We start from the raw sequence: 26,425 nt of genomic DNA on the forward strand, positions 1-26,425 counted from the left end.
ATTGCGGAGGAAAGGCGAGGCGCGGGGAAAGCTCTCGCGCGCTTGGGGGATGGGTGTCGGAACGGCGAAAAAGAGGCGGAAAGAGGGACGGAGGCAACCTCCCCCTACCATGCTGAAGGGATGCTACACGCACGCGACAAAGCGGAATAGGTTAATGCCGGATCTCGCGCGATTGCATGACGATCATTTCCACGGAATGTTCCGCGAAATGTACGCTCGCTGAATAAATTCTAAGCGCAAACAGGAAGCTACCCGCCGTTCCACGGGGAAAATCGTATCGTCGATTGATCGACGAACGTGACGAACGAATTAAAAGTTCCTTCAATTTACTCGACGTGGATTGCGTTCTATCGACGGTGTCGATAATATTTTTATGAAAATATTACCTCTGATACCTTGTGCGATATTATTTAAATTGCAGAACAGTAAAAGCAAAATCAACTGCTACCAAAGGAAAATAATGATCTGTATTTTAAAAACGACAATCGATAGTAACGAAGGTACTTCGTGAAGATATTTTCTAGAAGAACTAACAGCGGCCAGGATCGCCGTCGATTTTCCGAAATGCATGCCGGCTCGAAGAAAACGACTCGTGGCGCGGGAGGTCTAGAGGGGAAAAGGGGGTGGAAAAAACGGAACCAGGGTGGAGGAGAGACGTAGCAACTACAATTAAGCCAGTCAGCCCGTGGCTGAGTTGTTCCATTGAGAGAATTGGCCTGCACAGGCAGCGAACTATCGAGCAGAATTGAGAGCCGGCGGGGGAGATTTTCGCAGATTATCAAGCATCAGTTGCCGGGAAGAATAAGCAACCGCCAACCGTCATTTAACTTTAACGCTCGAACTGCCCTCGTCCGCACTCCCCCCAGCAACCCCCGAGGGCCTCCGTTGGTCCATGCTAATTAAATCTGCCTACGTACCTACCCCCTCCGTGGTATTGCCCTCGACTAGACCTTTTCGTCGACCTTCTACACCCCCTCCCACCTCCCTCGAACCATCCCCGATGATGTTGCTTTATTTATGTATGCACTATGAGCCGGCTATTTCTGCCGTCTTAATCAACGTCGTTCGTCTGTCTCTGCCGTTTCTTTCATTTTTTCTCTCTCGAAACTGCGATTATCCAAAATATGTTCGAGTAGAGTCTTCAAAAGCAAGAATCTTCTATTTCGTCGAAGAATATCGTCCAAGTACATATCAGGATGCTTCTGATTAAAATTTCGCATTCTCAGCGTTATGTTACGGAAGAATCGCAAAGGGGACACCCAAGGAGAATCTGTGTCACGGAATGGAGAAGCATCGTCGACTAAAACCATTCAAAGTTCTTCCAGAAGAACCAACCTGCATTCATATTCGTTATTTCCTGAAAACAGCGGGGGATGGAACGTGCGATCCCGTCTGACGCATAACCGACCGGAACTACTGGGTTACGCGATACGCTATCCTGCGCAAGCTTCTTCGCGTGTTCCGAATAATCCTTGGTCCCGTGTATAGAGCAGCGTAACAGTGGTCCCTCCGACTCGCTATCGTAAAAATGTCCACGGTATCCTAGGCAAATTGCGTTGTAAATATCTGGTTGTTGTTACAGAGACCAGAATTCGATTGAAAATTCACGACTTACTGAATTGTGTTTCATCCCCTTTCGTTGTGAGTTTCAGAGAAAACTGGAAGCATTTCCCGTTCGTCTGTGGAAATTTTTGTCACGGTATCCACAGTTGGAACTGTGTCTTAGCGATGGCACTCTCGTATTCATTTGATTCAGCTATGCAGCTTACCCTCCTACCCCCCTCCAACGAGGCGCAGGGTAAAACGCAGGAGTATGTGTTATTCGTTTCCACAATAGCGTCATTGTTGGAGCATTGTGCTTCCACCCCATTCCGTAGATTCGTCGCGAACACTTTACCTCCTACTCTTTGCCGCTCGCGAATACACACATATACGTGCTTTACACGCACGAGCACCCTGCTCTTCTTCTTCTTCTTCTTCTTCTTCTACTCTTTCGCCTCCTTCTCCCGATGCTTCCATCACCGTTACCTCTTTACTGGTTCACAACTCGCGTTTCCATTCTTCTTGTTATTACGAGGGAAAGAAGGTAGTGCGCCTGCGATCGATATCGATTCACCGTGAAGAACGTCGGGGGGATATCTCATCGAGGATCGTCTTCCGTTTAAACCATCGTCGAACCTTTTAAAAACAAGTTGTATTATTATATACAAGTGGACCACTTCCTCGGAGAGTTACAAACTCGTCAATGGAAAAGGTTTCGTTTAGCTGACGAGAAAAACATGGCTAAAAATCAACGACCTCGCCTATTCCAAGCGAAATCGTCGATTATACGTTGAATCCGCGACAAGTGTTACGGTTCGTCGACGGGAATCGTGTGTAACTGTCGAGCAAATTAAAAATTTTAACAAACCGCCTGGAACGGGGCAATAAACCGGGCACAATGAGATTCCGAACAGCGTGGATCCGGAACGTCACTCGGACCGTTAAGCGCCCCTCGAGTCTATAACTAACGTTATCGAGCTTCCCCCCTCCCCTCAGTATCGCGTCTAAGCTAGTATCACCGGCTCACAGAGGGCTGTGTGCGAATCTAAATGCGTGCTCCGCGGGCATAAACCTCCGCGAATTACTATGTGGCTCGTCCAGGAACGATGCCTGATTAACGACGGCACGATATTGTCCCGGGGTTGCTCGAAAAGGGGGACAAGGGACAGTAATGCGCTCATCTCCCGCGCACAATAGAACAATGCGTTCCATAAGTAAAGCGCCCCCTCTACCTCCCTGCGAAATATATACACACGCGGCCGACCACGTCGTTGTGTATGCATCTTCGAATGAACCTCCACGCTTGAATGTCCCGGGGTATTCACCGGCGAAACACGACGCACGCGAAACTCGAATCGTCCCAGCGACGAGATTCGATATTTTTCGATTGTTCGAAGATCCCTGTTCAGAACAAGAATTGTTCTTGGAGGAAATGATATTCTGACAAGCTTGTTACCGATATTTTTACAATAATTACGTTAATTCTAACAGACCAACGGAAGAACGTCGAACGATGGCGACTTGCGGCCAGGATCGGGACACAGTGGTACGAGTCGGGTAGTAGTCGGGCATCGGGGAACCGCTTAATTCCCGAAAGTGGGGAAAGCGGCTCGGAAGTCGACGGCTGAAGTTCACAATGCTCAAGGTAAGAGAACGAAAAGACGGACGGACGCGCAACAACGAGGAAACAATGACTCGCCGTCGGCCGAGGAGGACGAACGAGCGAGCGAGCCACCGTCGAACAATGCGCCGAAACAATGCGGGGAAGGAGGATGCCACCGCGTAACAATGTGGACAATAGACAGATGGGCACAAAGAGCGACAAAGAGAGAGATAGAAGAAGAGGAACGGGGGGGAGTGGTTGGTCGAGAAGAGAAAGCAAGGAACAGAGACGGGAATAGGGGACATTTGCGAAAATCGCGAGCGCAAGGTGGAAAGAAAGACACGGTCACCACCGACACGGTAGAGAGAGAAAGGTCGTGGCCACTGCGGAATCCGGACAGCTAAAGTAGCTCTAACGCGACCGACGTGATTCCGACGTCCTTTGTTTGTACCAGTTCCCGTTGTATCTGATAGAAAAAACTAATCAGGACCATGCGCGTCACTCTGCGCTTCTTTTTCTTTTCCTAATCAATCGAATCGAAAGTCGAATCCTTGACCCTCGAGAATCGGTTTCCATTAGCTTTTAGAAAAAAAAAAGGGATATGAGAGAAGTCACGTGGTAACCTAGTTTACCGTGCATGAAACAATAAAAAAAAAATCGAGCACACACGATCGTCCGCGGGCCAAAGAAGAAGGCCCTTAAGGCGTGTCCACAAGCGGAATCGCAACGCATGCCGGCCGTCGGCTGCGCTGCGAGAGAGCTTTATGATCGAAAAGGGGGACCGCGCTCGAGGGGGGAGGGGGGAGGGATGGGTTAACAATGCGCGGGAGCGAGAAGGAGAATGTCAAGTGGACATTGTTGACGGTGACAATGCCGCTGAAATTGCCGGAGAACAAAGAGGTCTTATGATGACGCTGCTGGCGAGCGAGCGAGCGAGTGAGCGAGCGAACAAGCGAATTGAGCGAGTTCCTCGTGGACAGGGACTTCCCCTACACTCTCCTCCACGCTGGTCCGCTCTTCGCGCACAACCCCTTCCCTCGACCCTCTCGCTCACTCTGTCTCTCTTTCTCTATTCGTCGACCGTTCGAGGAATCGGCTGTGTTCCATCTTCGTCGCGCGAATTCACCGCGCTCGGCACCCCTTGTGTATCGCATGGCATTATAACCGTCGGCTCTATCGCGACGCCTGCGTCGATACTCGTGAATTAAGCACCTTGATCCATTAAGGACCGGTGTGCTCGTATGTATGTATGTGTACGTGTGTGTGTTCCGAGTTAACGGTTCTGTTCGAGCATTGTTTTAACGCGCCGCGGCTACGACGACGACGGTGTCTAACGCGTTAATGCGTCCGCTGATAACGCGTTTCACGCCGGGCGAACCGAGACGTTTAATTGTATCGATAAGCCGGCGAAATGGGGGAGGATCGTTGGCGAATATCCACGGTATATACTCTTAGTCTTCTAAAATTGTTTTCCGTAGTTTTCATGTTGATAAACAGCTAGTACTATTGGAATCGACTAACAGGGGTTCACATCGTAAACATTGTGGAATTGAACGAAGTGTAATGTAAACTAAAATATAAACTAAATATAAAATGATACGTTATATCTAAGATTACTTATAACTATTCTATTCTACTGCTATGCTAATCCACACTGATCCACAGTATAATAAATCCTCGATGAGTATTACTTTATGAAATATTGAACGTTCCGTGCTGAAGAATCTTCGAACACTCATCGAGGATATACTGTATAATCTACCCTACGCCAAATCCACACTGTGTTTCTAAACCTTGCTTCCTTGCGCCTTCAATCCACTTCCAAACTTTCTTTCATTCGGCATACACCCAGGTCACTCGGTTCTCGCACTCCTGCAACATTTACAATTTTGTAGAAACGATTCTGGCCAATCAGATCGCCCACACATAGCCGAAGGGGATATCTGAAGCATCGAAAAGAGACTTCGAGATTGCGCGCCTATCCCCCCGAAGAAGCGTGGCGAAGTGTAGCGCGACACGCTTACATTTCCAGCCGTCTGCATGTATATCCGCGCGACAGACACGCGAAGAAAGGGAGAGAGACAGGGAGGAAGAAGAGAGTTTTATATACGTACATACAGATGTATATATACGCGGGTATACATCGCCATCGTTCCGTGCTTTCATTCGTTCGCGGAAAGAAGTAAAGAGCTTTGTCGCCGCGGCATCAAAAGCTTGAATGACGCGACGATGAAAGAAGGAAGTATCGGTACAAGAAACTGCACAGTGAATACTGAAAAGAATGTAGTCACGGGAAGGAGACGGAGGAAGGAGGCGGGGGGTGGGTGGAGGAGTTAAAAAGGAAAGGAAAAGATAGCGAAAACGGGAAAGGGAAAAAAGGAGAGAGACTGGGGGAGGGGGAGTATCAGGGAGAGAAAGCCTTCGACGGAAGGACCGATAAAAGTTTTCTGCCTTAAGACGGATATTGGAAATATGTATCTCGGATCGGTCCTCGCGATTTATTAATTAATTCATCCCCCTCTTGGACACATAGACCATATAAAAAACCTACGATAATTCTAAAACTGTTGTTCTCTACGTTCTTCCAAAAGAAAAATATAATTTCCACCTCGTTATCGAGGGTGATTCAATTACACCCCCACCACCCCCGAGAACACACTGAACCCCTAAGACCCAACGCATCGTCGGTTGGCCGGGGCTCGCGAAAACACATCCGTGGATTACATCGTTGCGCCGGCCGGAGTTCTAATAGCTAAGTCAGGTACGCCGGATTACGCTAAACTATTACCAGCCTTCAAAGCTAGGGACCACCGAGCCTTCCGTTGTGTATACAGGGTGTCCCGTATTGGCGTGGAATCACGGCGGAATGACGCTCAGCCAAGTGGGGAGACGAGATACAGAGAGAGAGTGAGATGAAAAGCCGTACCCGCGGCAGCGTGTGCAGATAATCGGTACAAAGCCTTTCGTCGAATGACAAAGGAGAGCACTGGCCAACCTCGTGGTTCTATATGCCAGCGCGTGCATACACGCTCGCATTCAGCCCGGTATTATTATACTGGGTGACGGCGTGCCACCGCGAGAGGCCCAGTTTCGGCGGCATTATTCCATTCGGGGAAACGAGACGCAGTCTTGCCATCGGGGATTCCGTCCCCTTTCGTACAGACGGATCCATCGTGGAAGTGTCTTCTTTTTTCAGTGGAGATTGCCTTATTCAGTGGAGCCTTTATTTCAGTGGACGATCGATCGACAAAGCGTTCGATGATTGGCGGAAGCCACCGATTCCCTGCTAAAAAACCGTGGCACGCCTCTTCCTCACGGCGAAGAAGCGTCAGAGGGCAACATCTTATTTCGATAAAAGTCACGGAAGTCGATTAATCACTAAGGGGCGCATTGTGACATTCAACCGAGCGGCGGGTTCAGGGTTTCAATATTATCGATACTCAACAGCGGGGGTTGGCATCCGCGTCTATTGAAAGAGAGTTTATCAATAGAGCGCAGGACACACTCTTGCTGTGTCCGCCTGTAAACCGCTCTAACCCCACTGCTCGGCTTCTCGAATAACCTTCCATGATGAGTACACACCGCCTCTAGACGAGGATTTTTCATAGGGAAACCAACCAAGGCCCTGCCTACCATCCTAGTCAAACAATCGGCTACCCCCTTGAACACTTTCGTCACTCTAGATTTATCCATCCTCAATTACATCCACGGGATTTAAGGATAGAGACTAAAGCTGCTCTTCGTGGGCGAGAAAAAAATTGTGCCTCGTCTTTTAGGGGTAGTTTAACCGGCCGAGCACGTACGGAAGAAAAGATTACCCGTGGATCCGTGGGACGAAAATACTTCGAGTTGATAGGGTCAAGAGGATTCTGGAGAGTGATACAACTATCTCTGCTTTATGCTTGGCTTTGATTAAGCTCGGAAGAAGTAATTCACCTCGAGAATAATATCGAGTACAGACTACGTTCAGGAGATCTGGATTTTAATAGGCAGGCATGCCTACTGATGATGCACGTACCTACCACAGTAGATTCAGGCGTCAATAATCAGGCCCATCGACTTTTTCTCTCTAGTAGATACAGAATGCACTAGTTCGGCGCGATTATCCGTTTCCCTTTGATTTAATTACCGTTTCTATTTCGTCCACGGATGGAGGCATCAGGAACGCCACGAAACGTTCCTGTAGATCGATGTTTGACGTGAATCCACTGTTAATCCCGGCTTTAGGAACAAAAAGACAGGAGAGACCGCGATGAATTCGGCGGAATACACGGTTTCCTGACCAACAGACGATTCCCTCCACGGTCCAGTTAGACGATACACACAGAATTAAGCTGGGAGAAGTACTCCACCGAGTACTGAGCAAGTACGATGGAATACCGTGCCTATAGAGCTATAAACAACGACAAAAGGATACCGAGTGAGCGACGAGCATTGAATGTACGAGAAAAGGATTGTATGACGGTGAACGCTGACGATGGTGTAGCGACGTTCGCTGTTGCTTTTGGCTCACATACACCTGTGTGTCACGTACATACATACGCGTCTGTCTCTCTGCGGCCTGGTTTTCGGTGTATCCGCGCTGCCGACAAAAAAGAGGAGTATTTTAGCCGGCGTCCATACGAGCCCAGGGACGAAAACAATGTAGCTTTTGTGAGGGTGGTAGGGGGGGGGGGAAGAAACGGAAAAGTCAAAGAGAGAGCCCAAGAGCGATTGAAATGCTCGGTCGTCTGTCTCTTGTCCACATCCCTTCACCCTCCTCGTCGCCATCCTCCTTACTTATACACTTGTCTTTCTTCCATCGCGTAAAGACGCGTCCTTTTGCACTCGGTCATCTGTCCGTGCTGTGTTTCTCCCTTCATAGCCGAATCGGTTCATCCACGCTTTGATTGCGAGACACAACGCCTTCACCGATTGCGAAATCGTCGATTCCTCTTGGACTGGAACGATCAATCCATACTCATTTATGCACAGTTTGTCCCTACTGTAAGGTAATTTGTTTTCCGCATAACTCCGTTACATACACTACTGTCCCAACTGTGTTTTCTACAGCGATTGCTGAATAGGCTAAGTACCCAAACAAGGACACGCCTTGTTCCTAGAGGGACCAATTGCTGATAAGAAGTTCCTCGATTCCTTCAAGTACCTCGCCTTCACCTCTTAAAATATACATATATATGTTAAGCAACAATTGTCCATTTTCGACGTGTATGTATCCTATCGACAACGATTCGTAACTACTAACCCCTCCCCCGAAAAGTCGTCGACGACAAAGAAATTCTTTTTTCGGTCGAACCTCGGGGAGAAGCCTAGCCCTAGCAGAATGGGAAAGTAACGACACGCGGGACGAAGCCACGGCCGGCAATAGAAGAGGGTGGTATGTGCAAGAGGGGCCCGCGAGTATTGGTAGACACAGATGCGAAGGGGGTGGTTGCAGGTTGATAGTCAAGACTGCCTTCAGATTCCAGAGTGAAGCATTGTGTCCCGAACGCGCATTGTCCTCCCGTCACCGGGAACTCGACAATGCCGAGTCCGTAAGTTAGTAACCCTACCGTAAAAACTTATCTCCACCCCCCAAACCATCGACCTCCAGCCTCCGTGATTCCCGTTCGATTTCCAACGTCCCTGCCTACTCTTCCGCTTTTCCGCTCCAGCTCGTGACTTCTGCCCGCCCTTTTTTTCACTTCGTCCTCCTTCGATCAACGGGAACCAACGATTTCTCCTTCCAACTGCCAGTTAACCGTGTTGTCTTGAATTTATCCTACCGAAAAAACCATTCGTCGAGCTATCAATGATGCCACAGATACCGAGATATATCTCAGTTCATCTTCGATTATTTTATAAATTGATCACGTTACACCGACTTCCTGGATTTAATTGATGAAACACTGTTCAGACGTGGGCAACCGACGTCGATCAACGACCGAGTCGAAGAAGTCGATGATCAAGCAAAACGGGTAGAGGCACTCACGGGTCGGAAGTGAACGTCCTGGGGACCGGATACAAACATTAGGGGTTGGCGGGCGGTCCTCTCGTTGGGACTCAAGTTGCCCGAGCAGCCGGACAACGCGTGGTCGCCGGACAAAGCTCTTCTAATTGTCCCCATCAACGACGAAGAATGGACCGCGGGCCTGCCGCTGACAATTTCATTTGTAATTTGCATAAGGCTTATTAAAATCACAATGGACCTGGACCCACGGGGATGCTCGATCGAGGTGGAGCGCGCGCGGGTTTCTGCTGCTGGTCGTTTTTTTTTTTCTGGTCCCTAGCTCGATAGAGAATAATCGGGGGTCACCGCTGCGCCAGTAATTCGGGTTTAATAAGAACCAGGACTCGCTTCAAGATCAATTGCTACTGTGGATTTAAGTATATAATTGAAATTACTTACTCCGTGGAAGACCCATCCGCGAGGCTGTCTTATCCATGACTATACAACTACAGAACACTCGAATCACTGTCACTTCCAAAGTTTCAGCCCTTGAACGTAAAACGATTAATGTTATTGTATCGTATTTTGCGCGCGTGAAATTCGCCGAAAATACTGCAAATCACACGCAACGATCAGTCAAAAAAATCGCGACGCGTTAACTAAGAGTAATGTTTTTTTTTTTTAAACCCGTCTCGGGTTAATGAACTGCATAAAGGAAAGAAGAAAAGAAGAAATATTCGTTACGTACGAAAATTCAAAGAAAAACTCCTTTTTTACGAACCGTGGACACCGTTAAGGATTTCCACGTTTCCCGAAATGTGTCGCGCACGTGAAAGACGGCACGGGACTGAACCATCTCAAAACGCTATCATATCGCACGCCGCCACATTCCCCCACCAGTTTCTACCAAAATGCGTCTACGCATCTCTCATTCGCACGTCCAGACACGGGGGAATCATCCTGAAACATTTTCGCAGAAAAAAATCATACAGAATCATCTCTCGTTCGACAATCCTATCAACGTTAAAGTCATTGAAAAACTGTTTTATTAGAAACACAGAAAAACGTACAATCGTAAAAAGCCTCGATCGATCTTCCGTTTCTTACACACTAATATTATCGGTGCAGAATTATGTTCATCGCAAAATCAAGGGGTGCAAATTCATTCGTTCGTTATATCAAGAGATTAGTGCCTGACTCTCGGACATCGATTCTCCCAAATGCAAACGCGATTAATGTCGCGAACGTATCCTTCTTCGCAGACGCAACCGGCGACGCAGTTTTTCGTCTGAAAGCAACCGGCAGACTCCAGAACATCCACATTGTCGCAGGTCTTTTCGCACGCTGGATTCGCTCCGCACGATCTATAAACCTCGTTCGTTCCACACGTCTCGATTTGCACTATATCAGGTTCTTAAAGCAAATAAACAAACCGTGTATTTCCCGTAACGTCTTGTTTCGTAACTGAATAGAGAATATAAAAGGGGAACTTACTGTAAAGTACCGCTCCCATCGATGTTTCGAGACTGGCGAGCAGGAAAAACGCCACGATCGAAACGCAACTTACGTGCAAGAACTTCATTTTCCTCGAAGAGTCGTTGAACAAATGCGTGGGTTAATCGTGCAGACCATGTTTAAATACTTAAATGCGAATGTGCAGAGCGCGATATCCAAATCAGTGGGCGCTATCAATAAACCAGTTTCCCGTCTGGTGGTAATGGTCTGGAAATGGGCGCATCGACGAGATAAAAAAAATATAACAAATTACACACAAAACAAAACTATACACGTATGCATTTTTTTTTTAACGGGTTAAAGCGTTTCAAAGAAGATAGGCGAAGAAGTCTTGTTGACTTTGTGTTTTCGTGTTATGTATTTGCGGATCTCTTTGAATTGGACAGTAACTCGTTTACATACAACATATATAAGTGTCTTACTAGGTAAATTACTTTGTATGATACCTTAAAATAAGTATTCGTAATAAAGAGGGGGCCATGATAAACTGGTGTTCCGGAACGAAATCATTGCGGGATGAGGATCCAAGAAGGATTCGCTCTCGACGTATGACGAATCCAAACTGTTTTCCTCGCTATAAATAGAGTCTCTTCCTCGTGCCACAGGCGATTCAAGCGCGACTCGAAATCGATGTAATCCGTATGCTTCTCTCGTTTTATCGTCAAACGCAAAATGATCCAAATGTAAGGCGTGTGACGCTTAAAACTTCAACAGAAAAGAATCCCAAACGGAAAGTAAACCTTTCGTTTCCCTCGTTAAAAAGAGTCGAAGGATTATCCTCTAAACCTGATAATGAATGATAATGAAAAGCCACTCGCGTGTGCGTGAATTGTGTAACTGCGACCGAATACTTTCCTTCAATGGTGCACGCTACAGTTGAAGCTTCTCTTTTTCTTTTAGTTTTCTTTCCACCCTTAATACTTACGCGACATTCCAGTTATAAAGTAAATAAAACGACGCTACGATATGAAAATAAGTACTATGATCGAAGTATACGTGTAAAATTTTGCCGCTAACGATAATAAAAACAAGGAAACCGAGGGGGCGTTCTTTCGCACGATGTACTCGTTCTCGATGCAAACGCGCATCCTGTTCTATGAATATTTACTACTTATCATAGATATTTATGCACGAGCATGACAATCGAGCGAAACGACGCTGGTTCGCCAACTTATCGCCGGCTCGATAAACGTTAAAAGAAAATGTATGAGAAAATTGTTGCATTTCTCTCGACCGTCATGACCACCGAGTTGTAATATTACTTAGACGATACATCCCCCCATCCACCTCTCTCTTTCTCTCACTGTCTCTCGTATGTTCTCTTCATTTTCTTTCACTTCGTTGAAATATACCGAATGTGTTCGGTACGATGCTGTTCAAGACTTCTGTCTCACGTGACCCGGTCGATGTCTTAACGTCGAGGACAAGTGTAATTATATCACAGACGAAGGAGAAGAATCGAAGCAGCAACGACGGCAACCGGGGGAGTTTCTACCAAATCTTAGCAGCAAGGGCTCTCTGCATTAAAACATTCTTGCTTCGCTGCTTCATGCGCTCAATGAAGTACTCCTTGCCGTCCAGGTTCTCGATGTCAGGTCCAACCTCCTCATTCTAGCAACAAACGAGATTTAGTTGGCTCCTAGGTCGCGTGTTCCTTGCACGTGTGGCTCATCACCATCATCATCATCATCATCATTATCCTCATCATATACTCCTCATTATATCATCATCCGGATTATCATGATCGTCATCACGAAGACAGGCTGTTCTTTTGGGAAAGCCTACGCAGAAGAGACCTAACCAACCTTGTTAGTTGTGTCGCCCCCCTCGCCCTCTCCCCACCTCTCGTAGTCATCATCGTCCCTCTCTTCGCCCTCGCTCAAAGGTCCGTCTTGCCTCTTGCTAGGAGGTACGTTCGATCCTCCACCACCCTGTTGATGCTCCATAACATCGTCACCACCCTCGAGCATCTTGTTGATTTTCTCTTTTGCCTCGTCAACCTTTCTCATTGGGTCAGGTGAATAGCTACGATCGCTGTAACGATCGCGTGAGGCGGCGCGACGATCCCTGAAGTCTCGTCTGTCCCTGAAGTCGCGGAAGCCTTGTTTATTGTGGAAGAATCTACCACCACGATTGCCGCCGCGTCCTCTTCCGCCACCGCGGTTGTTGAACCCACCGCCGCGTCTATTAGCAAACCGATTGTTGTGCTGATTATTGTAGAACCGGTTGCGATTCTGGAAATTATTGCCACCTCCGCGATGGTTCGGGTTGTTGAAGCCTTGGAAGCGTGGTTTGTAGTAAGTGCCACGGTTGTTGTACGGTCTGAACTGTCTCTTGCGGTAGTAACTCCTGTCGCCGGACCTGCTGCGACTACGACTCCTGGTGTACGATCTGGACCGTGACCTAGAGCGTGATCTACTGTAAGTGCCTGACGGAGACCGACTGTATTTCCTTTCGTAACTGCCTGATCTTCTATTCGAGTACGATCGAGATCGGCTTCTCCTGGGCGATCGAGATCTCGAAGAACCAGAACTGGAGGCACTGCGCGACCTGCTGCGTGAACGTTTCGCTGGACGATCCCTACTCATTCTCTTGGACACACCACCTCTACCGCTAGATTCTCGTTTTTTAGGCGTCTGTCTGTGTTGCCGTTCTGCTTCGCTGTCGGAGTCTGTTCTGGGACCTTTGGCTTGATTCTGGTTCTTTGTTGGTGGTGGTGGACGTGGTGGCTCTGGCGGATGACCAACACCACTGTTACCACTCTGTCCGATTGGCTGGAATTTTCCGCCAAGATTGTTCGAGCTGAACTTCGTTGGTGCCGCCTGTGGCGCAGACAACGAGGGGTCTTTGTACGACTGGAACTTATTCTGAGGCTGCGGTGTAGGATACTTCACCGGCGCCTGTTTCGGTATCGGTGGTTCTTTGGGTAATGGCGGAGGTGTCGGTGCGGACATTGGCTGAACTTGTGCCGCTCTCTTCTCCGCGAGTTCGCGCTGCATTTGTTTTCTGATGTTCATGGACTTCTCCAAAGCAGCACGCTGCAATTTCTCTTCAAGTTCGTTATCGTCGTCCTCCTCGCTGTCCACATTTGGCTGCATTTTTTTACCTTCCGGAGCAACATCTTGCCACTTCTGAGGCATAATGTCCTTTTGCCTAGATGTAAAATATTTCCATGAATAATTTTTGTATGTAGAAAAATTTATAATTATCTATTACGCGATAAACGTACCTAGCAGCCTGTGCAGCCTTCCATTTGGCATTCAACGCAGCTGTATCTAGGGTGGGTAACTTTGGCTCGGGATGAATTAACTGTGACTCCTGCTCGAATATATCCGTTAGCGGTTTCCGTTGAATCTCTGCGAAAAGATCGAAATCTGCATTAAGTTAAATATAGCATATATAATATACTGTCCTTTTTTTAAGAATTCAAAGCGTTACCTTTGCGTTGCTGTGCGGTCATCGGTACTCTAGATTCCCGTTCGTGATACGCCTTCGAAGCCTCATCTCTCTCCCTTTCCCTCTCCCTGCGTAGCTCCTCCTCCCTTCGGGAACTCTCAGCGAGCTTCTCCGCGTTGCTAAGAGGGGAAGGTATGTCATTATACTGAGCTACATACCTAGTAAATATAAAAACATAAATAAAATACGGCGCGTTATAGACCGCGTTTCTATTCATGTTTTTTTTTTTAAATGATCTTAAATGCGGGAAGCTTAGCTAATCGAAACAAAATGCAAAATTTACAGAAACATTAAACCGCACAATTGTGCAAAATTGAAAAGTTTAAAAACGAAATGTTATCGTGAACTGGCTGTAAAGGTTCCAACCTTTTCAAAACAGCGGTCTCTTTTTCAACTTTTGCATAGTACGCATTCAATTTTGACTCCAACTGTTCCAAATCCGGCAACGACGACTTTTTCAATGCTTCCAAATCCCGTTCAAGCTTATCTTTGTTCTTCCGTTTCTTTCTCTCTTCCTTCTTCTTTTTCTTTCGACTTTTCTTGTCCTCTTTTTCCTTGTCTTTCCCCTTCTTTTCTTTCTTCTTCTTCTTCTTCATTTTCTCGCTTTCTGAATGTTTCTTTTCCTTTTCCCTTTCTCTCTTCCACCTAGCAGTTTCCTCTAAAAACTTCCTTACCTAATTACACAACAAATAAATAAAACCCACGATTCGGTAAATACAACAGGTTAGATACGTAAAAAACAATTATCGTAAGAAACAATACTTACCTTATCTTCGTAATCAGAGTCGTCTTTAGTCTGTTCTAAAAACTTTCTCACTTTTATCTCGTAGTCGTCCATCTTATCGCGGGCGTTTGAGGTATACGCAACAGGCGCTATCACATCGTGAGCAGCCGTGGTAGCAGCTGGTGGATTGTTGTACTGGGCCATGCGTTTGCTCAAAGGCGACAGAGACCCACGATGATCTTTCTTATGCTTCCGTTTGCGACTAGGCGATCGGGATGCTGATCTCGAACTTCCAGATGAAGAAGAACTGCTGGATTCCGAGCTGGAGGAGCTCGAAGATCCACTCGATGATGAACTCGAGCTGGAACTCCACCTCTGTCTCTTCTTCGATCTCGACTTTCTCTCCTTCTTGCGTTTCTTCTTCTCCTTTTTAATTTCACCGACATCGTTCTCGGCCTCAAAACTCTTGAACGTATCCAAAGGATTTAAAGTGGTGGTCAAAGTCTTGGATTTGATGTACTCGATCGAGTTCCTAGCTTCTTCGTGGTAAGGAGCGATCGCCAAGCAATTCTCGTACGCTTTCTGTGCATCTTCGTACTTTTTCTCGTCCTCGAAGCTTCGACCTAGAGCAACTAGAGTCTCTGCCATGTATTTGCGGGCGTTGGCGTGAGTCTGATTCAACTTCAACGCAGTCTCGAAGTCATCGATTGCTTTCTTGAAACTTCCGCTGTTGGCGTATCTGTAAAAGGGAGTTACAATGTGTACACAACATGAGTAAATACACTGCCGCAAGATTCTATTAGCATGTGCAAATTTTAGCAACTCACAATGCTCCACGCGCTACGAGTCCTTCAACGTTTCGTGGATCTACGGTCAGTGCTTTGTTGAGACACTGAAAGGCTTCTGTATGGCGGCCGGCCTTGAAGTGGTCTATTCCTTCAGCCACGCTTCGAAACGCCCACTTACTAGCTTGCGCCTGCCTTAATTCAGACGCATACTCATTAGGTGGAAATCTTTCCCTGCAAAAATTGCAACGAAAGATTATAGCATTTATTTTTCTTGTTTTACTTAAATACAGAAACAGAACATCTTCAAAAATTCGATGCCTTACCTTAAACCAACCATATTGGAATGGTTCTCTTGGCCAAGGCCCATCAAGTCGCATAGATATTTAATGTTGTTGGGGTTGTTGAAGCCAGTACTATTCTCCAACATCGCTTCGTATGATTGGCCCTTGTTGTCCATAGCTTTCCTATACCACAAAGAGAAACGATCGATTATTGAGATGCAAAGATCGTCTTGACCTTTGCCAAAGAGAGGATACCAAAGCTACTTCGTTAACGGTAAAACTAAAGACTTGATAATCATGACGACCGAATCTTCGTGTTTATTTGTCCTGGGTTCATTATTATCCTCGTAGAGGGTTTCTTTCGATTACTGATCGTAAGTTTGCCCCTTCGGTCTGTTTTCGACATCTCGTCGTCTTATCTACAGTTATACACATATATATATATATATATATAAGTATGCATGTGTCCTTCAGCTGCTGTTTCTTACACGTGTTTTAAACGTGCGGCACACTCCTCTCACCATTTCGTTCATCCCTGCGTAACAATTTCTGTCTCTTCCTTTTCGATCTACATGAATTATTCAACGATACGACACTAATGCCAAAGATGCTTCAGAGGAAATAGGATTTTTCTTCCGTTCGGATGAAGAGAGAGAAAATAGAGAGAGTGAGAATAGTTATACACCTCATGGTATTAGAGTCGATCAAAATCTATGTTTGTACCGTTAACAAGCAGCAGGGGTCCGTAACAGGGATACATTGCGGAAAGTTGGTAAGTTTTCCTTTATTACCAGAGATAATTTCTTATTTATAATTTACAAATGGTACACAACCTCATTATTATGTAAACTCGTCTCTCACCTTTCATGTACCGCTAAGACGTATATTTCTAGTATTTTGTATCATGTTTGTAATCAGAGGAGTTCTCAACACAAAAGCACACAGCCTATCATCAATCGACGGTGGTTCGGTATTTTTACAAGTATTTTTTTTGGTGCGATAAAATAAATTGCATAGCCCTAGGATAGGTTGGGAGCCACGCCTGAGTATATTTTATCTTCCAAGTTGACCAAAAAAATTTTTTTAGATGTAGTAGTAGTAGTACTGTCGCCTGTTTTTGCATTTTGTGGTGTCAATTCAAACATGACATCATTTTTTTTATATTTTTTATTTGTCAATTTAAGCTGTAAGTTTAAATGAGGCATTATTATGACAAGGCGCGATTCTTTTGAGGCTTAAAGGTAAAGGTTCGGGCGATTAAGATTTCAGTTGTTTGGTCTCTGCTTTAAGTTCTGATTCATATTATCAGAATCTTGCTACACTATATGGCACGACACAAACGTGAAGAGTATGGTAATAATGCAAAGAAAAACAGAAAACTGTAAAACACCGGATAAATTTTTGTTTCAGTTACCTTGGTACTACATAATACTATAGAAAATGATTCATCGATTAATTACACTTTTCTCAACAGTATGACTGCATTTATTTTAATAATTACTTTATCATTCATTTAGAGACCAAACAACAATGAATCATTATTATACCTACCGTCTGCAGCACTCACTCTGACCACCCAAGGCTCAACATCTCATACTGGAAATGCAACCTCAAAAGACATTGATGTCATTTTGGCGCCATAGTTTGGCTGGTGCTTTGAGAGTAACATATCACAAACGTAGATAGAATATTGTGCGCAACAGAGCCATGTCAACCAATGCTCAAGGTTTGAATCATTTGTATCACATTAGAAATTCATCATCATACTGACTATCAACTTTTACGTTACTGAGAGTGTCTGGCACCTAAATTCATAAAAACGTGTAAGAGGAATCAAATCTAATTTACCTTGTTTTGTTAGTATCACAGTGCGTCTGTTAAATCTCAACTTCTTTTGGCCGCCATATAATTTTCCTTACCTTCTTTTTTTTTCATTAACGATAAAACATAGTAAACAAAACACTAATGAATCAAGAAATCTGTACTCTCATGTATTATGCAAGTTACAAACAAGATTATCTATACTCTCGATAGAAAATACATTTTGTTATCGATGGAAATTATTATCAATCCTAAATCCAAAACTACCACTGTCAGAGAAAGGTCTCCCCTTACCCCGCGTTAGTGCAACAGTGCTCTCAAAATATATCGCAATAAGCAAATAATCACAGAACGATTTTTTTAAAATTAAAATAGGAATGTTCAGACAAAAGTGCTACGGATGCATCACAAAACACTTTTACCGTTCATATTGTGTATATGAGATTCCCTATAGTGATATTCATGTCGGTTTACAAGAGTTAGTGAAGCATTATCGTAAAATACAAGAAATAATTGTACTTATCCGGACTTTACATTACTTACTTATATGCTTCTGGAAGGTCATCAGAATGGATAAGTCCCATAGGTGGGTGTGGGGCTTGCCCTTCACGGGCAGGTACGTTCATAACTGCAACAACTCGCTCAGCTTCAACGTTAACTTCACTGACTACGACGCAGATGAGATCATTTGCCATGTAGCTTCTTGTAACACCTTTCTTGTCCACCGCCGGCACTGTGGCCGTGTTCAATATCAGAGCCTATAAATTAAATAATATTTTGTAAGACTGTAAAGTACAGAGAAGAGCATTAGTATAATTGATTAAAAATGGCTTGATATACCTTTACTCCTAAATCAGTAACAACTCTGGGGCAGTCACTGCAGTTGCAAAGCACCTTCAGAAGAAGCCCAGCAGCACTTTTACCCATTACTTGCGCGTATATAACATCTCCAACCACCAAACTCTGAAAATTATATTGATAATATATATAACTTGTGTAACATTATATAATTGAATTTATAGTATTCATATGAAAACTAATTACCTCCAAAAAATTACGTATACGTTGAGATTTTTCCATGGTGACAAAAGTGTCTAGGCCAGGCATTGTTGCATAAAATTCTTAAAAAAAAAAACGTGTATTCCATAAATTGTGCAATGTTACGCAACACTTACAACACTGAGTCTGAATGAAAATAAACCACATTCCTACCTTCATCCCCTAATTCCTGCTTGATAGGATCAACTGTTTTCTCCAAATTTGACTTATCATAGAGGGCATCTGCCTTCTTTGCAAGGAATTGTTGCAGCTTTAGCCTTTTCCCTCTATCACCAAAACTGCAATAAACGAAACACCCAAATTGTAGAACACATTTGTATCAGAACAAATTTCTATAATGGCGTATAACAGTACACATGATAGAATAAATACCTAAGTGTCTTTTGCCGCTGTTGATAGATCTCAAAATTTGGTTCCTTGAGATTGAGCATGGCCAGCTCATTTTCGTTGCGTTCTCCCTCCCACACTTTCTGCAACTGTTGGCCATGGTAGTTCAATGCTTGTGCCACAAGATGTGCATCCATTGATTCCATTTTGATTCAGTACTGCAAGCAACCTAGTCCTGCAATACTATGAAAATCGGCAAATTCGTAATGGTTTTCCATTTGTAGAGTGCCAAGATACTATCCAAATCAATAGGTAAGACTTTAATAGTTGCCTCTCCGACCGATTGTCCGAAATTGGCATGCAAAAAAGGATCATCGTCCAACAGCCAAGGACACGTGTTTTTTTTTGTAATGAACAAATCACTATCTCTCCACGATGTGATTATCCAGAATAATTCCGGTATTGAAATCGGCTGAACAGTTCGGTCGAATTCTATCGGCGAAAACTCAGATCTCGTACGGGTTTTCTGAGTACCGTGAATCATATCACCAAAAAGGGGCGGTATTCACTGAGCAAGAACGCGCTCAGATAGAAAGCGAATTACCAAGAACCGGTTTCCTCAACGATTTACCTGTAGCCGTTGATATTCCTCCAGCGGATCGTAACAACGACGAACAGAATAAATCCGTAGGATATTCTTTATATACAAGAGAAACGCTTACGCAGGAGGAAAGGCGCGTTATATTGATTTATCGGTAACAAGATGGTCGTCGGGAAGCCGGATTGCAAAGGCCAACGGCGCCATGACGCTCCCCAAATGGCCACCTCTTTTATTCCGACGCTCATCCACGCCCGTTTTGCAAATTGGCCATACCATATCGGCCAGAAAAGAACCCGGATTGTTACTTACCGTTACGCCCGTATTATCTTCTGACGATCTGTTTATGTGTTTTCCAATTATATCACGGTCCACTATGCAACATCGTCGACGATTAAACAACTGCGCGCCTGAATTTCACCATACGCCGCATACAAGTCACGATTACACCAGAACCGGAAACGAATAGGCCCAGTCACGCTTGCGTAAAACGTTCTTTCCCCCACCCTCTACTTCGATGTCGACTTTACAACACTTCCGGTTTGGCGGCGCAATTCAAATTATGTAGTGCATATTATTTACGAAGGAAGACAGGTTAATTACAGTATGTACAAGGAACAACGAATACGACTTCTATGACCTTTTTATTTGCATTTTACATGATAATTGGCTGGAATTTTTTGAAATGTTTGCACTTTCTTTGTGAAAATAAAATCTTCACCTATCTTTTACTTCTAACGTTAGAATACTCATTTATTTTTGCTCAATGCTGTAGTTTCATTTGTTGAACTTCCAATACCACTAGGATACAAATTATTGAAAAATTTACTTATTGAATTTTCTTTGTTTTCTCTTTACACGATACATCCACGTTCCAATAATACAACATTTGGGATACTATTACTGCATTTGCAATTGTGGAGCATATGTACATTATTATCATCGTCATGTCTCCAGTTTCTTGGATAGAAGTAAATATTCTTATTAAAGATCCTAGGAAAAGCATGAAACCAGTTACTGCTGATAACTGACCAGTGCTTCCATTGCAATAATTTGTGCGAGCTTGAATTAACTGCAATATAAAGTATTAATGATCCACTACCTTTGAACATTATATAATCCTTCATTTTTAAACATCATACCTTACTAATGAGAATAATGGGTATATTCATTGCTTGGCATGCCCACAGAATGTTTACTGGGGTCAACCCACTCACAGCAGTAGATACTACTGCTACATACGCAGCAAGGAATGCAGTTGCTTGAGCAGTATTCCCGCTAAAATGCATTACTAAAACTGCAATGGCCACAGTTTGTAATCCCAAAAAAACTCCATCTCCCCAGGCACTGAAACATATTTGCATCCATAAACAACTAGAGCTACAATTCATTTAATATTATCTATTTCTTCTTGAAAATTACATTACCTAAAGGGAAAACCACTGACAAAGCTATAAGATACCATAGCAGTGATAGCAAATAGATCCAACAACACACTTAGAACATTAATACCTTCCGCACTTTTACTCTGAAGAAGTTTTAAAATTTGTGGTACTTTGACTACAATGATAATAATAATTTAATGTTAGTAAAATAGCATTATTTGAAATTATAATACACAATCACGTATAGTCTTTGAAGTCTATATAATCCAGCATAAAATTTCATCAACATATTATTTAAACATAAATATTCTAACCGAGAATAGAGCCGCTGATAATTCCAAAGCCTAGAACTGTGCTGAGCGTCGCTTTGAAGCATTCCACTGAAACATTTTGAGGATTTTCTTGTTTAACCTGAAGGAGTTCGTATCTTTTTCGTAAAAAATTCATTGTAACTTCCATGAAAATTTATTTCTATCGTCGCGAAGGAATAACAGACTTAAATTTACCATTAAAAAATGTGAACATCGTCGAGCGATCGTTCTGAAACCACCAATTCGATGGCTCGAAAACGTAATATTTTATATAATTCCTTGCAAATCGTATATGAAATTTGAGCTTCTACAAATACCCATTATAGCAATAATATTCATTATTGCAACATATATGTTCTTACAGATTAATAAATGAAATTATCAATAGATTATTTTTCTTTATTGGAAACTTAAGTTTCCTCTTTTTGAATAGTTCCCTCGGAGATTCATACGCAATGTTCCGACGGTATGGTAGTAGCAGACGCCGTTATAAGTATACTCATCTACTTACTACTTCATAATGAAACCAAATGAAACCAATATTCTTACCGTGAAGGAAATTGAACTCATCGAAGTACTCCTCGATACATTTTTCCGAAAATATTATGAGAGCGGCTTTCCTCAATACTTGAGCCATGTTTGCCACGAGATACGGTCTGTGTCACTGCTTCGTGGAATGTGTAATCAACTTTTTCTGACCGCGATTAGGTTAGCAATTATCTACATATAGGGATGAATCGATACAAGTAAATACGAGTACATTACTCGATACTTTTGTTTCGATACCGAGTACTTTTTATAACAAAAGTACTAGTATCGACCTGTGTAGTAGCACCGACAAGGTATAGTATAGATCTATCATCCAATGCTTTTTTCTGTCCCACGTTCGGAGGGCTATGTAACTCTCTTATCATTTCGGTGTCAATACCCGACGTTACCGATACAGCATGAATTGTGAGTATTATTAGCACAAACGAAGTGTTATATATTCCATTGATAATATGTACGTGTATCCAATATGATTTGGTGGGAATAAAAATATTCGATGCTCGGTTTAAAGGATGAATATAGTACTGATGAAATATCACGCGCGAAGTACATATTTTGTCACTTATCTAAAAGACAACTTATTCTAAATTAATTGTTAATGGACATTTTAGTAATGTTACTTTTTGCACGTTCCTCCTTCATTCGTTTTTAGATATTTTTTTTATTTGATAGATAGATCTGAAGATATAAGAATCTTAATACACACAATCAATTACCTTCTGGCAATTGGTGAGAGAGTAATTAAATAAGAACTTCGACTCAACTAGAGCTCAGCTAGTCAAGTTTCCTCCATAAAGAATAGTTTTGATCTATTATTTAACTGGTACTATCTATTGTATTGTATTTCATAAACTTTGGCATCATTGCCAAATTGACTTGATTTGTTTGATTGCAAACTTCGAGAAGACGCCAACAAAATTAATATTGGTCCAAATAAATTTGCAATATTATGCATATACGTATATGGCGAAGGCGACGATGTTCTCGTAAAATCTGCAATGGAAAAGCCGGAAAGCTTCGCTAGATCTGCAGTAGAAAAATTTGCCAACTTCGTTAAGTCCGAGAACTTCGAAATTTGTTGAGTTATGTCCGCTAAAGGATAATCGGGTGGTGTAGATGAACGTGTTTTATTAACACTATTATCTGTCCCAAGGGGATTCGGCATCTTTGAAAAATCAGCTGGTGGAAAATCGTAGTCACATTTCGTATTCTTTACAGAGATTTTCAATCCTCCAGACTGAAAGCTGGGCATCACTTCCGTGGGCGATATGTGTTGCTTAGATGTTGTAGAATTTCCATCTTTGATCTGTGTGATTGATGCAAAATCTGTAGTTATGATATTATCTTTTTTAATACTATCTCTAGAAGTGAATGGTTGCATTACAAAAAGCTTAGATGTTGGAGTAATTATTGCACTATCAGGTTTAAAGTTCACAGGAGTAAGGAAGACAGCTGCATGGGTGCAAGTCCAAATCCTGGTGGAACTGATGGAATAATTGGTTCTGAGATTGAAAGAAATTCTGGGGAAGTTCCATCTTCAGAACCAGAACAAATCATTTCTCTAATTACATCCCAATAAGAACCATTCGATCTATTTCGTTCCGGTAATTTTGACGCGAGAGAACACTGTTAATACAAATATGGTTTAGTATACATGGTGTAACTTGAACATCATTTATTATATACCTACCCTCAAACGTTCAAGATATGTTGTATTGTTGTTAAAATTAGCAGTAAAATCAATACCTCCCTCACTTCTATAATATTCTATACATCTTCTCTGTAATAATGGACATAGCACTATATTGTGTGATCTATTGTGATACTTAGAATAATTGTATACTTACTATTTCTTCTGATGTGTCTTGAGAAAGAAAGTGCTCTTGAGATAATTTGTAACTTAACAACATTGGCCTTGGATATTCATGAAATCGATTTTCAGGGGGTGGCAAAAAACAAAAAAACATTGAAGTTAGATTCATAGCAACTGCTATCGGTGTTGTAAGGAGTTGAAACCAAGCATATTACTTTTTAATCTATGTAAATTTAAACATATTAATCCTACACATGGAGTGTATCCATTATCACTAGGCCCTTTCATTTTAATCTGACAATTTAACTGAGAGTCAACATCTCTAAGTGAAGGGGAGGCATGAGACCTAGGACCAGAATGACACAATCCAACTACAGTGACCTGCTTCCATTCCATAGCTCTTGCAATTTCAGCCTCAACTGCAGCTGCAGCTGATTTGTCTTTACCAGAATACCAGCATGGAAAGGCAGTTGATATTGACAAATCTATAATTGAAAAAAGTTCATTCCTTACTTTTTAGAAAAACATATTTATATAATGTTTTATGGATATACTTACTATGTGAATTAATATCCCAGTGGCCACCAAGATAGCCACAAACTTCTTTATCTGTTAAATGACATTGTAAGTCTACTAGCAAAGCAATAGTAGTTGTTATTATAACTAAAAAAGGTAGTATCTTCCCAAGTGTACTAAAGAAAGTAAGTTCTACCATTGTACTCATGTTCCTGCAACATACATTGTCAGTAATATATTTTACAAAATATTTACTTTTTTCATTCTCTTACATAGCATGGCTTCTTATTCCAAAATTTGCACGATTCACTGGTACCCGTACTACTTGCATTGGAGGACTAGTTTGGACCTTCTCAAGACTTTCTTCCATAGGCTCTGTGCTTATTTCCATTTTGTTTTGTTTTTTATTAGTTAGTATTTAAATTAGTGGATATAATAAACAATAATTACTTTATTAATATCAAACCATAACTGACAATTATAAAATACACTACATTTCATGATGATAATAAGTATACTTTAACTAAGCAGTGGAAGAAAAATGTAAATACTGCAAGTTAATTATGATTCTGTATACTATCATATATTATGTATTATTGAAAAGTATTTTCTCACTGTAAGGCTGTAAGGTAGTTTTATCATAGACAAGGTACATGTAAAAGTAGACTTATCACCCTACGGACTTCGTGGACCAAGGAATCTGCAGTACCAACCCTTATAAAAACTGTGATTCTAAAGGTCTCTACTTTGCAATAACGTTGAATTTAGGAGTTATATTCGACCCAATTCGAGTTCAACTAATCAAATTTCTGCAGAATTACCAAGCCTACCTTTTCTTTCATTTTTAAACGGGGGAAAGTTTTTATTTATTAGATATTTAATTGGCAACATCACTCCGACATTTCATAAAGTTTGGCGCTATTGTCAAGTTGAGGGGCAATAGTCGCCACAGATGGCGTTTAGGAAATCATCAGCAGTTTGAAAACTTCGAGACAATGGTATTAAAAACATAGTGCAACATCGTACACTAACGTTAGCCATCTACATAAAACGAATTGGAATAATAAATTTTCGGGGATAGGTCGGGATATGTACGTAGTTGAATTCTCTTGTTAATCGTAGAGTATATTAACAGTTGGTGCTGAATGTATTGGGATGCGAGTTTTCTAAAATTGATCAACCAGGGGCACAAAACATGCGACTCTGGTATTGTTTATAACCAAAGGACTCCTGCGAAATTTCTGTAGCATCGTGTTTGTGCCTCCGTTTTTCTGTTTTATGAGTAACATTCCTCGCTGAATTAATTTCGGGTGTACATAAGAAACATGAATTGGAATATGTATAATACGGTAGTGCGTATTATATTTCGTTGAAATTGGAAGTGGAGTGGGGAAAGAAGGCTTTAATCTTCAACAACCGAACCACCAATCACGAATTTCGTAATATACCGAATCAAAGGATCTTAGCCAGTCACGGACAGCCTAAGGGTCACTCGTTTTGGAGAAGTTAAAGTGATTAGACGTGAAGTGGTCTCGCTCTTGCTGAAGTACGTTATCTTTACCTTTCACTTCTAGTCATTTATATTATTAGTACCTTTGTTAGCTCACCATCGTTACTTTCGTTTAATATTTACTCAATTCAGTATAAATAATCGTAAATTCATTCGATATTGCTGTCCAAAGTGAAGCGGTATTCGCGGCTTCTGTCCTCTCCCTGATACCAATTCGTATTTACGCAGTTTTTGTTTAATTTGCAATCTTTGGCGACACTCTTCGAGTCAATAATTGTTAATTTTATGATGTAACCATTCTTGATTCAATTTAACTGCATGGAATGAATGTTTATTTTCTGTTTCAGAATTTCGGTTGGAAAGAACGCGCTACCCACGCAATGGCCGTTGACTGTCCGTTCGGACGTAATTTGGCGGGAAATTGGTGAGGTCTGGCAATTTGTAGTAACAAGTAGGTGACACTCCACTATATATTCTTATTTTATCGTGCATTTTGTTTCAACCGAGAGCATGATCGTGATTTCGTTAGTTATTATGCTAAGATCGAACGAAAATTCTTTCCGTAAATACTGTAAATTCAAATGCGCATTTTAACCCTTCAAGATGGCTTCCTCGGATTTTACAAAGTTTAAATGACAGTACTTCTACACAATCAAATTTGAAATACTCGCAATTTACTGTATCCCAGTCGCGAAATC

General features: G+C 42.6%; 3 protein-coding genes and 1 pseudogene across 5 annotated transcripts; all 4 read right to left on the bottom strand.

The window, feature by feature from the left end:
• Positions 1-10,200: 10,200 nt before the first annotated feature.
• On the bottom strand, positions 10,201-10,587 carry LOC107185359 (annotated as a pseudogene).
• Positions 10,588-10,635: 48 nt separating this feature from the next.
• On the bottom strand, positions 10,636-20,063 carry LOC107185480 (serine/arginine repetitive matrix protein 2). Of its 3 annotated transcripts, none has more exons than XM_015573170.1 (14): positions 19,956-20,063; positions 19,091-19,280; positions 18,872-18,996; positions 18,704-18,780; positions 18,500-18,622; positions 18,203-18,417; positions 15,881-16,021; positions 15,597-15,788; positions 14,812-15,508; positions 14,412-14,719; positions 14,028-14,203; positions 13,819-13,945; positions 12,395-13,742; positions 10,636-12,200 (listed from the first exon to the last, which is right to left on the bottom strand). In XM_015573170.1, exons 2-14 carry the CDS (start codon positions 19,249-19,251, stop codon positions 12,081-12,083), a joined length of 3,810 nt encoding a protein of 1,269 aa, XP_015428656.1. In that variant the 5' UTR covers positions 19,252-19,280; positions 19,956-20,063; the 3' UTR covers positions 10,636-12,080. The 3 variants fall into 3 exon arrangements, with proteins under 3 accessions (XP_015428656.1, XP_015428654.1, XP_015428657.1); XM_015573168.1 differs by having other exon boundaries at positions 19,091-19,288; XM_015573171.1 differs by lacking the exons at positions 18,203-18,417; positions 18,500-18,622; positions 18,704-18,780; ... (1 more) ...; positions 19,091-19,280; positions 19,956-20,063 and adding exons at positions 16,700-17,022; positions 17,390-17,405.
• Positions 20,064-20,316: 253 nt separating this feature from the next.
• On the bottom strand, positions 20,317-22,093 carry LOC107185426 (mannose-P-dolichol utilization defect 1 protein homolog). The gene is made up of 5 exons (XM_015573097.1): positions 21,889-22,093; positions 21,343-21,408; positions 21,071-21,203; positions 20,786-20,990; positions 20,317-20,715 (listed from the first exon to the last, which is right to left on the bottom strand). The coding sequence occupies exons 1-5, from the start codon at positions 21,974-21,976 to the stop codon at positions 20,473-20,475; spliced, it is 735 nt and encodes a 244-aa protein (XP_015428583.1). The 5' UTR covers positions 21,977-22,093; the 3' UTR covers positions 20,317-20,472.
• A 621-nt stretch (positions 22,094-22,714) lies between these two features.
• On the bottom strand, positions 22,715-24,614 carry LOC107185361 (MPN domain-containing protein-like). Its single transcript, XM_015573026.1, is given in 9 exon segments — positions 22,715-23,194; positions 23,273-23,346; positions 23,349-23,514; positions 23,579-23,668; positions 23,736-23,849; positions 23,851-23,897; positions 23,938-24,186; positions 24,260-24,429; positions 24,490-24,614. Coding segments are annotated over 9 exon segments (1,509 nt in total). The 5' UTR covers positions 24,609-24,614.
• Positions 24,615-26,425: the final 1,811 nt, after the last annotated feature.

The sequence above is a fragment of the Dufourea novaeangliae genome, unplaced genomic scaffold, assembly GCF_001272555.1.
Source record: "Dufourea novaeangliae isolate 0120121106 unplaced genomic scaffold, ASM127255v1 scaffold57, whole genome shotgun sequence".
NCBI classification, from domain to species: domain Eukaryota; kingdom Metazoa; phylum Arthropoda; class Insecta; order Hymenoptera; family Halictidae; genus Dufourea; species Dufourea novaeangliae.